This window comes from Oncorhynchus mykiss, unplaced genomic scaffold (assembly GCF_013265735.2).
Source record: "Oncorhynchus mykiss isolate Arlee unplaced genomic scaffold, USDA_OmykA_1.1 un_scaffold_232, whole genome shotgun sequence".
Taxonomy (NCBI): Eukaryota; Metazoa; Chordata; class Actinopteri; order Salmoniformes; family Salmonidae; genus Oncorhynchus; species Oncorhynchus mykiss.
The window spans coordinates 405,001-422,189 of NW_023493699.1; the positions used below are offsets into that span (position 1 = coordinate 405,001).

The window sequence follows — 17,189 nt, forward strand, 5'->3', positions numbered from 1 at the left end:
TATGGAAGGTTTGGGAATCGCTTCCTTTTAGGTGGTTGTAGAATTTAACGGCTCTTTTCTGGATTTTGATAATTAGTGGGTATCGGCCTAATTCTGCTCTGCATGCATTATTTGGTGTTCTACGTTGTACACGGAGGATATTTTTGTAGAATTCTGCGTGCAGAGTCTCAATTTGGTGTTTGTCCCATTTTGTGAAGTCTTAGTTGGTGAGCGGACCCCAGACCTCACAACCATAAAGGGCAATGGGCTGTATGACTGATTCAAGTATTTTTAGCCAAATCCTAATTGGTATGTTGAAATTTATGTTCCTTTTGATGGCATAGAATGCCCTTCTTGCCTTGTCTCTCAGATCGTTCACAGCTTTGTGGAAGTTACCTGTGGCGCTGATGTTTAGGCCAAGGTATGTATAGTTTTTTGTGTGCTCTAGGGCAACAGTGTCTAGATGGAATTTGTATTTGTGGTCCTGGTGACTGGACCTTTTTTGGAACACCATTATTTTGGTCTTACTGAGATTTACTGTCAGGGCCCAGGTCTGACAGAATCTGTGCATAAGATCTAGGTGCTGCTGTAGGCCCTCCTTGGTTGGTGACAGAAGCACCAGATCATCGGCAAACAGCAGACATTTGACTTCGGATTCTAGCAGGCGGAGGCCGGGTGCTGCAGACTTTTCTAGTGCCCGCGCCAATTCGTTGATATATATGTTGAAGAGGGTGGGGCTTAAGCTGCATCACTGTCTAACCCCACGACCCTGTGTGAAGAAATGTGTGTGTTTTTTGCCAATTTTAACCGCACACTTGTTGTTTGTGTACATGGATTTTATAATGTCGTATGTTTTACCCCCAACACCACTTTCCATCAGTTTGTATAGCAGACCCTCATGCCAAATTGAGTCGAAGACTTTTTTGAAATCAACAAAGCATGAGAAGACTTTGCCTTTGTTTTGGTTTGTTTGTTTGTCAATTAGGGTGTGCAGGGTGAATACATGGTCTGTTGTACGATAATTTGGTAAAAAGCCAATTTGACATTTGCTCAGTACATTATTTTCATTGAGGAAATGTACGAGTCTGCTGTTAATAATAATGCAGAGGATTTTCCCAAGGTTACTGTTGACACATATTCCAGGGTAGTTATTGGGGTCAAATTTGTCTCCACTTTTGTGGATTGGGCTCATCAGTCCTTGGTTCCAAATATTGGGGAAGATGCCAGAGCTAAGGATGATGTTAAAGAGTTTGAGTATAGCCAATTGGAATTTGTTGTCGGTATATTTGATCATTTCATTGAGGATACCATCAACACCACAGGCCTTTTTGGGTTGGAGGGTTTTTATTTTGTCCTGTAACTCATTCAATGTAATTGGAGAATCCAGTGGGTTCTGGTAGTCTTTAATAGTTGATTCTAAGATCTGTATTTGATCATGTATATGTTTTTGCTCTTTATTCTTTGTTATAGATCCAAAAAGATTGGAGAAGTGGTTTACCCATACATCTCCATTTTGGATAGATAATTCTTCATGTTGTTGTTTGTTTAGTGTTTTCCAATTTCCCCAGAAGTGGTTAGAGTCTATGGATTCTTCAATTGCATTGAGCTGATTTCTGACATGTTGTTCCTTCTTTTTCCGTAGTGTATTTCTGTATTGTTTTAGTGATTCACCATAGTGAAGGCGTAGACTCAGGTTTTCCGGGTCTCTGTTTTTGGTTGGACAGGTTTCTCAATTTCTTTCTTAGATTTTTGCATTCTTCATCAAACCATTTGTCATTATTGTTAATTTTCTTCGGTTTTCTATTTGAGATTTTTAGATTTGATAGGGAAGCTGAGAGGTCAAATATACTGCTAAGATTTTCTACTGCCAAGTTTACCCCTTCACGTTTTACCCAGGAAATTGTCTAAAAGGGATTTAATTTGTTGTTGCCTAATTGTTTTTTGGTAGGTTTCCAAACTGCATTCCTTCCATCTATAGCATTTCTTAATGTTACTCAGTTCCTTTGGCTTTGATGCCTCATGATTGAGTATTGCTCTGTTTAAGTAGACTGTGATTTTGCTGTGGTCTGATAGGGGTGTCAGTGGGCTGACTGTGAATGCTCTGAGAGACTCTGGGTTGAGGTCGGTGATAAAGTAGTCTACAGTACTACTGCCAAGAGATGAGCTATGGGTGTACCTTCCATAGGAGTCCCCTCGAAGCCTACCGTTGACTATGTACATACCCAGCGTGCGACAGAGCTGCAGGAGTTGTGACCCGTTTTTGTTGGTTATGTTGTCATAGTTGTGCCTAGGGGGGCATATGTGGGAGGGAATGCTGTCACCTCCAGGCAGGTGTTTGTCCCCCTGTGTGCTGAGGGTGTCAGGTTCTTGTCCGGTTCTGGCATTTAGGTCGCCACAGACTAGTACATGTCTCTGGGCCTGGAAATGATTGATTTCCCCCTCCAGGATGGAGAAGCTGTCTTCATTAAAATATGGGGATTCTAGTGGGGGGATATATAGATAGCACACAGGAGGACATTTTTCTCTGTTAGGATAATTTCCTTTTGAATTTCTAGCCAAATGTAGAATGTTCCTGTTTTGATTAATTTAATGGAGTGGGTTATGTCTGCTCTATACCAAATTAGCATACCCCCTGAGTCCCTTCCCTGTTTCACACCTGGTAGTTTGGTGGATGGGACTACCAGCTCTCTGTAACCTAGAGGGCAACCAGTGGGTCCGTCTCCTCTATACCAGGTTTCTTGCAGGATGACAATGTCTGTATTACCGATTTCTTTGGTGAAGTCCGGGTTCCTGCTCTTTAGGCCAAAGGCAGATGACCTCAGGCCTTGGATATTCCAGGATGATATAGTGAAGGCTTTTTGTTCCATAGAGTGTCCAATATTGTTGGTCGTGGTTTGGCCTCAGGCCAGTAAGTGTGAGCAGAGCCTGCTGAGCATCTGGTACATGCCATTGGCTTGGGCGAGTGTGAGAGTGTGGGTTGGGACTGTTTGCCCGCTCACTACCTGGGCGTATGTGTGGCTTCCATGTTGAGGCCCTCTTTGCAGGGGTGGGGTGCATGGGGTGGGCAGGAGTGGCATAGGTCTGATCTGAGGGGGCCTAAATGGGGTGTGGGCATGGTTGACGTGGGGGGGTGTTGATTGGTTGGGGTGGGGGTGTGGATGTGTCTGGGTGTACTGTGGTCTGGATGTAATTCCTCTTGGCGTGGGTCCTCTATGTGTAGGTCCAGGGGCGGGTCCTGCAGGTCTGGGAGGGTGTCTCGCTGGTCTCTCTCTGTCTCTCTCTCTCTCTCTCTCTCTCTCTGTGTCTTTCTCTCTCTCTCTCTGTCTCTCTCTGTCTCTCTGTCTCTCTCTGTCTCTCTGTCTCTCTCTCTCTCTCTCTCTCTTTCTCACTCTTTCTCTTTCTCTCTCTTTCAATTCAATACAATGGGACTTTTTTTGGAATCAGAACTATAGGTTTACATTGTGTAAACAAGTGAAGGAAAATGGAACAATCAGAAATGAACAGTAACCATTAATGTCTCTCTCTCTCTTTCAGATCATTCCTTTCTCCAGCTGGGGGGGTCGTTCCAGTTCAGAGAGCCGAGGTCATCACTACCAGGCCACTGCTCCATGCCTCTCTATAGAGAGCACCTCACACAGCGTTAGCAACAACAATAACAACAACAGCAACAACAACAACAACAGCAACATTCACCATGACATCCACGCCCTCTCCAACCTCCCGGAGTTCATGGAGTCAGTCATCGACTCGGTAAGACAGATGTGTGTGTGTGTGTCTGTCAGTGTGTGTGTGTGTGTGTGTGTGTGTGTGTGTCTGTGTGTGTGTGTGTCTGTGTGTGTGTGTCTGTGTGTGTGTGTGTGTGTGTGTGTGCGCGCGCGTGCGTGCGTGTGTGCGTGCGTGTGTGTGTTTGTGTGTGTGTGTGTCCGTGTGTGTGTGTGTTTGTGTGTCTGTGTGTGTGTGTGTGTGTGTGTTTTTGTGTGTGTGTGTGTGTGTGTGTGTTGACGGAGGGCAGATGTATTTGAATACGACAGAGATACATAGATAGAAAACTTTACTGTAAACGAGGGAGTTAATAACTCAATCATTCTTATTAATGCTTAATAGTTATTCATCAAACCTGCGAGTCAATGGTACTATAAGACAATATAAGACGATATGTTTGCAAGATGGCCTTGGCCCAAGACTTCTCTCATCCAAGAGATTCTACTGCTACTGTAACCTAGACTACATCTGAAGCTAGTCTTAAACTGCTCTGTCGCTCTTGTCCCTCCTCAGAGGCGCTCCTCATTGGGTGAGCTCAGCACCAGCCAGCTCTCTGATAGAAGCTTGTCCAGAACGGACAAGGGCTTGCCCAATCAGGGCTCAGGGACTGACAACCGTGCGGTTTCATTGGCCGGTTTCGTCTGCTCCACGCGTCTCTCTGTCTCTGTCTCTTTCTCTTGCTCTCTCTGTATTTCTGTGTCTCTCTCTGTCTCTCTATCTCGCTGTCTCTCTCTCTCTCTCTCTCTCTCTCTCTCTCAAATGTTATGCTCTCTCAGCTGGGCATTACCATTACCAGTGTGATCATATACCTAACATTTAGAATGATAATTTTTAAATGGTCTGGGAAGAACAACACTGGGCAATTCAAGCAAAGCCAATATGCAGGTTTACGTTTTTTATGTCATGTTGAAAAATAAGTATCTGACTGGTCTCGGCATTTTGACTCAGAAAAGTTTGATGATGGTAGCAACACAACATGACAACAATGTGGTAGCAGCACAACATGGTAGCAGCACAACATGGTAGCAACACATCATGACAACAACGTGGTAGCAGCACAACATGGTAGCAACACAACATGGTAGCAGCACAACATGGTAGCAACACAACATGGCAACAACGTGGTAGCAGCACAACATGGTAGCAACACAACATGGTAGCAACACAACATGACAACAACATGGCAGCAGCACAACATGGTAGCAGCACAACATGACAACAACATGGTAGCAACACAACATGGTAGCAACACAACATGACAACAACGTGGTAGCAGCACAACATGGTAGCAACACAACATGGTAGCAACACAACATGACAACAACATGGCAGCAGCACAACATGACAACAACATGGCAGCAGCACAACATGACAACAACGTGGTAGCAACACAACATGGCAGCAGCACAACATGACAACAACGTGGTAGCAACACAACATGGCAGCAGCACAACATGGTAGCAGCACAACATGGTAGCAACACAACAAGACAACAACGTGGTAGCAGCACAACATGGTAGCAACACAACATGACAACAACGTGGTAGCAACACAACATGGCAGCAGCACAACATGGTAGCAGCACAACATGGTAGCAACACAACATGACAACAACGTGGTAGCAGCACAACATGGTAGCAACACAACATGGTAGCAGCACAACATGACAACAACATGGCAGCAGCACAACATGGTAGCAGCACAACATGGTAGTAACACAACATGACAACAACGTGGTAGCAACACAACATGGCAGCAGCACAACATGACAACAACGTGGTAGCAACACAACATGGCAGCAGCACAACATGGTAGCAGCACAACATGGTAGCAACACAACATGGTAGCAACACAACATGACAACAACGTGGTAGCAACACAACATGGTAGCAACACAACATGACAACAACGTGGTAACAACACAACATGACAACAACATGGTAGCAACACAACATGACAACAACATGGTAGTAGCACAAAACATGGTACAAACATTATTGGGCACAGACAACAGCACAAAAGGCAAGAAGGTAGAGACAACAATACATCACACAAAGCAGCCACAACTGTCAGTAAGAGTGTCCATGACTGCGTCTTTGAATGAAGAGGGAGATAAAGCGGACTAGTTTGAGTGTTTGTTGCAGCTCGTTCCAGTCTCTAGCTGCAGCGAACTGAAAAGAGGAGCGACCCAGGGATGTGTGTGCTTTGGGGACCTTTAACAGAATGTGACTGGCAGAACGGGTGTTGTATGTGGAGGATGAGGGCTGCAGTAGATATCTCAGATAGGGGGGAGTGAGGCCTAAGAGGGTTTTATAAATAAGCATCAACCAGTGGGTCTTGCGATGGGTATACAGAGATGACCAGTTTACAGAGAGTATAGAGTGCAGTGATGTGTCCTATAAGGAGCATTGGTGGCAAATCTGATGGCCGAATGGTAAAGAACATCTAGCCGCACGAGAGCACCCTTACCTGCCGATCTATAAATTATGTCTCCGTAATCTAGCATGGGTAGGATGGTCATCTGAGTCAGAGATAGTTTGGCAGCTGGGGTGAAAGAGGATTGATTACAATAGAGGAAACCAAGTCTATATTTAACTTTAGCCTACAGCTTTGATATGTGCTGAGAGAAGGACAGTGTATTGTCTAGCCATACTCCCAAGTACTTGTATGAGGTGACTACCTCAGGCTCTAAACCCTTAGAGGTAGTAATCACACCTGTGGGGACAGGGGCATTCTTCTGACCAAACCACATGACCTTTGTTTTGGTGGGGCCTAGGATTGAGCCTTGGGGTACTCCCTTGGTGACAGGCAGTGGCCGAGACAGCAGATTTTATGACGTTATACACTGAGAGGGCAAACACTGAGAGGGCAAACACTGAGAGCAAGTCACTCTTTCCTCCATGTTGTTGTAGTGTTGGAGAAACACTTCCCTAGCCACTCTTTCCTCTATGTTGTTGTAGTGTTGGAGAAACACTGACCTAGCCACTCTTTCCTCCATGTTGTTGTAGTGTTGGAGAAACACTGCCCTGGCCACTCTTTCCTCCATGTTGTTGTAGTGTTGGAGAAACACTGCCCTAGCCACTCTTTCCTCCATGTTATTGTAGTGTTGGAGAAACACTGCCCTAGCCACTCTTTCCTCCATGTTGTTGGAGAAACACTGCCCTGGCCACTCTTTCCTCCATGTTGTTTTAGATGTAACTGTGATCCTGTTCATACTGTAATGTGTTAATCAATACCCAAAGCGGTATTGATCGCTATCCCGTTTTTCTTCTGCAGCTTTTCAACCAATCAGACAGCCACAGCTTACCAATGAGCTCCCAGAAACCCCTGGTGGCCACAGCTCCACCCCGACCGCAGAAAGAGAACGGCATGTACGCATCTTTTGTTGTACTCTTCTTATATTCAGCACGTTGTGTAACAGTAGTGATTAACACACATCTCCATGTCAATGATGTAAATCTCAGCTGCGCTCTCTCTGTCTCTCTCTCTCTCTCTCTCTCTCTCTCTCTCTCTCTCTCTCTCCCCTGTCTCTCTCTCTCTCCCCTGTCTCTCTCTCTCTCTCTCTCTCTCTCTCTCTCTCTCTCTCTCCCCTGTCTCTCTCTCTCTCTCTCTCTCTCTCTCTCTCTCTCTCTCTCCCCCCTGTCTCTCTCTCTCTCCCCTGTCTCTCTCTCTCCCCTGTCTCTCTCTCTCCCCTGTCTCTCTTTCTCTCTCTCCCCTGTCTCTCTCTCCTCTCTCTCTCTCTCTCTCTCTCTCTCTCTCTTGTCTCTCTCTCTCTCTCTTGTCTCTCTCTCTCTCTTCTCTCTCTCTCTCTTGTCTCTCTCTCTCTCTCTCTTGTCTCTCTCTCTCTCTCTCTCTCTCTCTCTCTCTCTTTCTCTCTCTCTTGTCTCTCTCTCTCTCTTGTCTCTCTCTCTCTCTCTCTCTCTCTCTCTCTTGTCTCTCTCTCTCTCTTGTCTCTCTCTCTCTCTCTCTCTCTTGCCTCTCTCTCTTGTCTCTCTCTCTCTCTTTCTCTCTCTCTGTCTCTCTCTCTCTCAGGTTCACGACTCCTACTATCCGTCGTTCCCTTCTGGAGTTGTCTCCTCGTTCTCTGACCCCGTTCAGGTCTTCCATGGTAGAGTGTATAAAACAGGAACCTATGGAGTGTGTTGTCTCAGTCGGGGGCCAACAGCCAACCGGGGTCTCCCCAGACCAACAGCCATCCTTAAAGAAGATCAAACAAGAGGTACTTTACATCAATATCTACATGTGGTTGTGCTCTGACCCTGTGGTTATATTCTGTGGTTCTGACCAGGTGTGGTTGTGTTCCAGGTGGAGTCTCCCTGTCTACAGTGGGAAGGACCAGACATCCACACCCAGCTCTTCTCCCCCTCCGGCCCCGCACAGGAAGTACCTGTATGTCACATGTTCTCCTCCTCTTCTTCCTCTTCCTCCTCCTCCAGTCTACTCTTTTTTTATAATGATGTTTTATAATGAATATGAAGTGCAGGGGTATTCAACCCCTATGAGGTCAAGAGACTGGTGCTTCTCTGTTCTACCTGATAATGCATTGCACCTAAATCAGACCCTGATTAGAGGGGAATCACCCACCTGGTGTCCCAGGTCTAAATCAGTCCCTGATTAGAGGGGAATCACCCACCCGGTGTCCCAGGTCTAAATCAGTCCCTGATTCGAGGGGAATCACCCACCTGGTGTCCCAGGTCTAAATCAGTCCCTGATTAGAGGGGAATCACCCACCTGGTGTCCCAGGTCTAAATCAATCCCTGATTAGAGGGGAATCACCCACCTGGTGTCCCAGTCCCTGATTAGAGGGGAATCACCCACCTGGTGTCCCAGGTCTAAATCAGTCCCTGATTAGAGGGGAATCACCCACCTGGTGTCCCATGTCTAAATCAGTCCCTGATTAGAGGGGAATCACCCACCTGGTGTCCCAGGTCTAAATCAGTCCCTGATTAGAGGGGAATCACCCACCTGGTGTCCCATGTCTAAATCAGTCCCTGATTAGAGGAGAATGTCCCACCTGCTGTCCCAGGTCTAAATCAGTCCCTGATTAGAGGGGAATCACCCACCTGGTGTACCATGTCTAAATCAGTCCCTGATTAGAGGAGAATGTCCCACCTGGTGTCCCAGGTCTAAATCAGTCCCCGATTAGAGGGGAATCACCCACCTGGTGTCCCATGTCTAAATCAGTCCCTGATTAGAGGGGAATCACCCACCTGGTGTCCCAGGTCTAAATCAGTCCCTGATTAGAGGGGGAATCACCCACCTTGTGTCCCAGGTCTAAATCAGTCCCTGATTAGAGGGGAATCACCCACTTGGTGTCCCAGGTCTAAATCAGTCCCTGATTAAAGGGGAATCACCCACCTGGTGTCCCATGTCTAAATCAGTCCCTGATTAGAGGGGAATCACCCACCTGGTGTCCCAGGTCTAAATCAGACCCTGATTAGAGGGGGAATCACACACCTGGTGTCCCAGGTCTAAATCAGTCCCTGATTGGAGGGGAATCACCCACCTGGTGTCCCAGGTCTAAATCAGTCCCCGATTAGAGGGGAATCACCCACCTGGTGTCGATGGTCCAAATCAGTCCCTGATTAGAGGGGAATCACCCACCTGGTGTCCCAGGTCTAAATCAGTCCCTGATTAGAGGGGGAATCACCCACCTGGTGTCCCAGGTCTAAATCAGTCCCTGAAAAAAACGCAGTGAAACTGTCTTAGAGGTCCAGAGTTGAGTTTGAGGGGTACAGCTAAAGATATATAAGGTAGAACAGTAGGTGGGAATCGATCCTATGCCGTTGCTACAGGACTACACACCCACCTGTCATCTCTTAACCCTTTTAACCTTTCACCTTTCAACTCCTTAAAACCTCTTGGCGCACCCATCCCTTTAGCGGGATCATTTTCGTCAACATCCGCTGAATTGCAGAGCGCCAAATTCAAATTAAATTACTAAAAATAATTTATTTTCATGAAATCACAAGTGCTATATACCAAAACACAGCTTAGCTTGTTAATCCACCTGGCGTGTCAGATTTCAATGTTTTTTTACTGCGAAAGCAAACCAAGGGTTTATGTGAGGACATCTCTCTCAGCAGACAAAACATTACAAACAGCTAGCAGCAAAGTAGATTGGTCACGAAAGTCATAAAAGCAATACAATTAATAGCTTACCTTTGATGATCTTCAGATGTTTGCACTCACGAGACTCCCAGTTACACAATAAATGTTTGTTTTGTTCCATAAAGATTATTTTTATATCCAAAAACCTCCATTTGGTTGGCACGTTTTGTTCAGTAGGCTCGAGCAGGTCACAACGGGCAGAAGAAAATTCCAAATAGTATCCGTAAAGTTCGTAGAAATATGTCAAACGTTTTTTATAATCAATCCTCAGGTTATTTTTACAATGAATAATCGATAATATTTCAACCGGACGGTAGCTTTTTCAATAGGAGAGAGAGAGAAAAGGTCTGCTCCAAGCTGTTTGTGCAAAACTCTGGGGACACACAGCTATCCACTGACGCGATGTGATCATTCTCGCTCGTTTTTCAGAATAAAAGCCTGAAACTATGTCTAAAGACTGTTCACACCATGTGGAAGCCATAGGGAAATGAATCTGGCTGATATCCCTTTAAATGGAGGGAAGGCATGCAATGGAACAGTAGTTTCAGAATAACAGCACTTCCTGGTTGGATTTTCCTCAGGTTTTCACCTGCAATATCAGTTCTGTTATACTCACAGACAATATTTTGACAGTTTTGGAAACTTTAGAGTGTTTTCTATCTTAACCTCTCTGATCTCCCAAACCCGGATCCGGTATCGTGACTACAGCCTCAAGCTCATTACCATAACGCAACGTTAACTATTCATGAAAATCGCAAATGAAATGAAATAAATATGCCATCTCGCAAGTAGTAGGAGTAGTAGCAGTAGGTGTGTCCAAACTGTTGACTGGTTCTGTATGTTGAAGAAGTTGAGTTCATCTCTGCCTCATCCCACGCCCCTGTGGGTTCATCTCTGCCTCATCCCACGGCCCTGTGGGTTCATCTCTGCCTCATCCCACGGCCCTGTGGAAATAAATGTGTGTGTTCTTTGATAATTTTAACCCGCACTTGTTGTTTGTGTACATGGATTGTATGATGTATGTTTTTCCCCAACACCACTTTCTATCCATTTGTATAGCATCTCTCTCTCAATTCAATTCAATTCAATTCAAGGGCTTTATTGGCATGGGAAACATGTGTTAACATTGCCATTTCAAGTGAGGTAGATAATATATAAAGTGAATATATAAAGTGAAATAAACAATAAAACAGTAAACATTACAACAGTAAACATTACACTTACAGAAGTTTCAAAACAATAAAGACATTACAAATGTCATATTATATATATACAGTGTTTTAACAATGTACAAATGGTAAAGGACACAAGATAAAATAAATAAGCATAAATATGGGTTGTATTTACAATGGTGTTTGTTCTTCACTGGTTGCCCTTTTCTCGTGGCAACAGGTCACAAATCTTGCTGCTGTAATGGCACACTGTGGAATTTTGCCCAGTAGATATGGGAGTTTTTCAAAATTGGATTTGTTTTCGAATTCTTTGTGGATCTGTGTAATCTGAGGGAAATATGTCCCTCTAAGTGCAGCTCAGTTTCCACCTCATTTTGTGGGCAGTGAGCACATAGCCTGTCTTCTCTTGAGAGCCATGTCTGCCTACGGCGGCCTTTCTCAATAGCAAGGCTATGCTCACTGAGTCTGTACATAGTCAAAGCTTTCCTTAATTTTGGGTCAGTCACAGTGGTCAGGTATTCTGCCGCTGTGTACTCTCTGTGTATGGCCAAATAGCATTCTAGTTTGCTCTGTTTTTTTGTTAATTCTTTCCAATGTGTCAAGTAATTATCTTTTTGTTTTCTCATGATTTGGTTGGGTCTAATTGTGCTGCTGTCCTGGGGCTCTGTAGGGTGTGTTTGTGTTTGTGAACAGAGCCCCAGGACCAGCTTGCTTAGGGGACTCTTCTCCAGGTTCATCTCTCTCTAGGTGATGGCTTTGTTGTGGAAGGTTTGGGAATCGCTTCCTTTTAAGTGGTTATAGAATTTAACGACTCTTTTCTGGATTTTGATAATTAGTGGGTATCGGCCTAATTCTGTTCTGCATGCATTATTTGGTGTTCTACGTTGTACACAGAGGATATTTTTGCAGAATTCTGCATGCAGAGTCTCAATTTGGTGTTTGTACCATTTTGTGAAGTCTTGGTTGGTGAGCGGACCCCAGACATCACGACCATAAAGGGCAATGGGCTCTATGACTGATTCAAGTATTTTTAGCCAAATCCTAATTGGTATGTTGAAATTTATGTTCCTTTTGATGGCATAGAATGCCCTTCTTGCCTTGTCTCTCAGATCGTTCACAGCTTGGTGGAAGTTACCTGTGGCGCTGATGTTTAGGCCAAGGAATGTATAGTTTTTTGTGTGCTCTAGATGGAATTTGTATTTGTGGTCCTGGTGACTGGACCTTTTTTGGAACACCATTATTTTGGTCTTACTGAGATTTACTGTTAGGGCCCAGGTCTGACAGAATCTGTGCATAAGATCTAGGTGCTGCTGTAGGCCCTCCTTGGTTGGTGACAGAAGCACCAGATCATCAGCAAACAGCAGACATTTGACTTCGGATTCTAGTAGGGTGAGGCCGGGTGCTGCAGACTTTTCTAGTGCCCGCGCCAATTCGTTGATATATATGTTGAAGAGGGTGGGGCTTAAGCTGCATCCCTGTCTCACCCCTCGACACTGTGTGAAGAAATGTGTGTGTTTTTTGCCCATTTTAACCGCACACTTGTTGTTTGTGTACATGGATTTTATAATGTCGTATGTTTTACCCCCAACACCACTTGCCATCAGTTTGTATAGCAGACCCTCATGCCAAATTGAGTCGAAGGCTTTTTTGAAATCAACAAAGCATGAGAAGACTTTGCCTTTGTTTTGGTTTGTTTGGTTGTCAATTAGGGTGTGCAGGGTGAATACATGGTCTGTTGTACGGTAATTTGGTAAAAAGCCAATTTGACATTTGCTCAGTACATTGTTTTCATTGAGGAAATGTACGAGTCTGCTGTTAATAATAATGCAGAGGATTTTCCCAAGGTTACTGTTGACGCATATTCCACGGTAGTTATTGGGGTCAAATTTGTCTCCACTTTTGTGGATTAGGGTGATCAGTCCTTGGTTCCAAATATTGGGGAAGATGCCAGAGCTAAGGAGGATGTTAAAGAGTTTTAGTATAGCCAATTGGAATTTGTTGTCTGTATATTTGATCATTTCATTGAGGATACCATCAACACCACAGGCCTTTTTGGGTTGGAGGGTTTTTATTTTGTCCTGTAACTCATTCAATGTAATTGGAGAATCCAGTGGGTTCTGGTAGTCTTTAATAGTTGATTCTAAGATCTGTATTTGATCATGTATATGTTTTTGCTCTTTATTCTTTGTTATAGAGCCAAAAAGATTGGAGAAGTGGTTTACCCATACATCTCAATTTTGGATAGATAATTCTTCGTGTTGTTGTTTGTTTAGTGTTTTCCAACTTTCCCAGAAGTGGTTAGAGTCTATGGATTCTTCAATTACATTAAGCTGATTTCTGACATGCTGTTCCTTCTTTTTCCGTAGTGTATTTCTGTATTGTTTTAGTGAATCACCATAGTGAAGGCGTAGATTCAGGTTTTCCGGGTCTCTGTTTTTGGTTGGACAGGTTTCTCAATTTCTTTCTTAGATTTTTGCATTCTTCATCAAACCATTTGTCATTATTGTTAATTTTCTTCGGTTTTCTATTTGAGATTTTTAGATTTGATAGGGAAGCTGAGAGGTCAAATATACTGTTAAGATTTTCTACTGCCAAGTTTACACCTTCACTATTACAGTGGAACGTTTTACCCAGGAAATTGTCTAAAAGGGATTGAATATGTTGTTGCCTCATTGTTTTTTGGTAGGTTTCCAAACTGCATTCCTTCCATCTATAGCATTTCTTAATGTTACTCAGTTCCTTTGGCTTTGATGCCTCATGATTGAGTATTGCTCTGTTTAAGTAGACTGTGATTTTCCTGTGGTCTGATAGGGGTGTCAGTGGGCTGACTGTGAACGCTCTGAGAGACTCTGGGTTGAGGTCAGTTATAAAGTAGTCTACAGTACTACTGCCAAGAGATGAGCTATTGGTGCACCTACCATAGGAGTCCCCTCGAAGCCTACCATTGACAATGTACATACCCAGCGTGCGACAGAGCTGCAGGAGTTGTGACCCGTTTTTGTTGGTTGTGTTGTCATAGTTGTGCCTATGTGGGAGGGAATGCTGTCACCTCCAGGCAGGTGTTTCTCCCCCTGTGTGCTGAGGGTGTCAGGTTCTTGTCCGGTTCTGGCATTTAGGTCGCCACAGACTAGTACATGTCCCTGGTCCTGGAAATGATTGATTTCCCCTCTCCAGGATGGAGAAGCTGTCTTCATTAAAGTATGGGGATTCTAGTGGGGGGATATAGGTAGCACACAGGAGGACATTTTTCTCTGTTAGGATAATTTCCTTTTGAATTTCTAGCCAAATGTAGAATGTTCCTGTTTTGATTAATTTAATGGAGTGAGTTAGGTATGCTCTATACCAAATTAGCATACCCCCTGAGTCCCTTCCCTGTTTCACACCTGGTAGTTTGGTGGATGGGACTACCAGCTCTCTGTAACCTAGAGGGCAACCAGTGGGTCCGTCTCCTCTATACCAGGTTTCTTGCAGGATGACAATGTCTTTATTACCGATTTCTTTGGTGAAGTCTGGGTTTCTGCTTTTTAGCCCAAAGGCAGATGACCTCAGGCCTTGGATAGTCTCTCTGACTCTCTCTCTCTCTCTCTCTCTCTCTCTCTCTCTCTCTCTCTCTCGCTCTTTCTCCCTCTCTCTCTCTCTCTCTCTCTCCCTCTCTCTCTCTCTCTCTCTCTCTCTCTCTCTCTCTCTGTCTATCTCCCTCTCTCTGTAGGATCTGCTGACTACTTCTGCACTGAATGAAGACGGACACAAACCCTACCACCTCCCCCGTCGGTCTCTGGGCAGCCCACTACAGGTTTGTGCATGTGCGTGCGTGTGGGTGTGTGTGTGTGGATGTGTTTAACTATATTTGTTGGGATCAGAAGTCGTATGTTTTTAAGTAGAATAGTAAACAAACACAAATTTGACCAACTGGGGACATTTTGTTAGTCTGTTTCTAGGGGGTTTATGGTTAGGAGCTAGGGTTAGGTTTAGTTATACAAGACTGTGTGTGTGTGAGAGAGAGAGAGAGAGAGAGAGAGAGAGAGAGAGAGAGAGAGAGAGAGAGAGAGAGTGTGTATGTATGTGTGTGTGTGTGTGTGTGGGGGGGGGGGGGGGGGGGGGGGGGGGCTTTTAAAGTGATTCATGTAACATGTCAATAATATCATGCAAAACCTTTCTCTCAGCAGCTCAACACTTGGGACCAAGTGGCTTGTGGGAAGGTGGATGACCAAGTGGCTTGTGGGAAGGTGGAGGACAAGGTCTTGGCTTTAGAGCATAAATACATCACTTCTTACTCTGCTAGGACCTTGGTCATGTAATATATATACACAGACAGACAGACAGACAGACAGACAGACAGACAGACAGACAGACAGAGACACTCGTTGGATTCAAGGACCAAAGATTTTAATTTGTTTATTTCTATTTCTATTATTTCGTACTCATGGGTTGTTTTGTCACCATATTGTTTTGAACTTCTGACCTGACGCCTGACTGAGCGTTCTACTCAATACATCGTCAATGGTGAAGATTGAATCAAAAGTGTATTGCAGTCGGCTTGGAAGCACAATGCCATTCAGAAGGATTACATTAGTAGGAAAACCTTTTGTCATCATTTCGCCAGATTGACTTTAGATGCAGTATAGCGTTAGCTAGCTAGCTAAGATTGACTTTAGATGCAGTATAACGTTAGCTAGCTAGCTAAGATTTACTTTAGATGCAGTATAACGTTAGCTAGCTAGCTAATATTTACTTTAGATGCAGTATAACGTTAGCTAGCTAGCTAAGATTTACTTTAGATGCAGTATAACGTTAGCTAGCTAGCTAAGATTTACTTTAGATGCAGTATAACGTTAGCTAGCTAGCTAAGATTTACTTTAGATGCAGTATAACGTTAGCTAGCTAGCTAAGATTGACTTTAGATGCTGTATAACGTTAGCTAGCTAGCTAAGATTGATGGCAGGCCACCGGATTTTAGCTAGCTAACGTTAGAATTTGCTAGCTATTTTTTTTTTACAAACTTTGCTAACTAAGTACATTTGATGACATGATAATGCTGACAAAGTTGTTTTTTTCCTACTAAATATTTGACTACTTTTAGCAATGTCATCGTATTTCCAGGCGCTATAGTGTCATTTAGACGAAACAGTAATTAGCCTCCGCTAATATCACCACTATGGCGGCTTGAGAACGTTCATAACAATGGCACGACGCGACCGATGAATGGTTTTGTTATTAATGTGGATCCTGTGGGTAGTTTGTGGTATTGAATGTTGTATTACAAAGCAGGGAGAAAAATGATGTGCCTATAAATGAATAATAATGGGGCTGTGTTTTTTATCATTCTAAGTTTTTAATATTTGAATATAAAAACAAGCTGATTTAATTTATTTGCTTTATTTCGACAAAGATGTTTTTGTTTTGTTTTTTGTTTTTGTACCGCCGGCCTATCGAGCGACAGTGTTTAAAACCTAACCCCTGACCCCTGACCCCTGACCCTAGCATTATTACGGGTTAAAACCAAAGTTAATATGATTCAACGATAGCTACTATTCCACTCACAATACACCTTTAACTTGTCGAGAGACCTTTACAAAGCCATATCATAATTATATGAGTGTTCTATGATACCCTTAACTTGTCGAGAGACCTTTACAAAGCCATATCATAATTATATGAGTGTTCTATGATACCCTTAACTTGTCGAGAGACCTTTACAAAGCCACATCATAATTATATGAGTGTTCTATGATACCCTTAACTTGTCGAGAGACCTTTACAAAGCCATATCATAATTATATGAGTGTCTATGATACCTGTTAACTTGTCGAGAGACCTTTACAAAGCCATATCATAATTATATGAGTGTTCTATGATACCCTTAACTTGTCGAGAGACCTTTACAAAGCCATATCATAATTATATGAGTGTCTATGATACCTGTTAACTTCTCGAGAGACCTTTACAAAGCCATATCATGCTTATATGAGTGTCTATGATACCTGCCTTAACGTTTCACTGCTAGACATTAAGAAGTCTAATGTCAGCTCTTATGTCAACCTTATGAATGGTTATGAAGGATCATATGATGCTTATGTGACATTTAAAGTGTTACCTTACTAAACACAGCTGGAAACAAACAGTAGGGCATCCCAAATGGCTCCTTGTTCCCTTAATGTATTTGAC

The 17,189-nt window shown here is 43.7% G+C and overlaps 1 protein-coding gene across 3 annotated transcripts in view; it reads left to right on the forward strand.

Moving 5' to 3' along the window:
- The window catches only part of LOC110516791 (transcriptional activator Myb), a 49,627-nt gene extending 33,884 nt beyond the window's left edge, over positions 1-15,743 (forward strand). For 2 of the 3 annotated variants that reach the window (XM_036973351.1, XM_036973353.1), the window contains 6 exons: positions 3,514-3,729; positions 7,018-7,112; positions 7,774-7,960; positions 8,047-8,130; positions 14,734-14,817; positions 15,188-15,743. In XM_036973351.1, coding sequence (XP_036829246.1) covers positions 3,514-3,729; positions 7,018-7,112; positions 7,774-7,960; positions 8,047-8,130; positions 14,734-14,817; positions 15,188-15,322 — 801 coding nt within the window. In that variant the 3' untranslated portion in view covers positions 15,323-15,743. The remainder of the gene's footprint in view (positions 1-3,513; positions 3,730-7,017; positions 7,113-7,773; positions 7,961-8,046; positions 8,131-14,733; positions 14,818-15,187) is intronic. The other variant, XM_036973352.1, reaches the window with a different exon arrangement.
- The last annotated feature ends 1,446 nt before the right edge of the window (positions 15,744-17,189 follow it).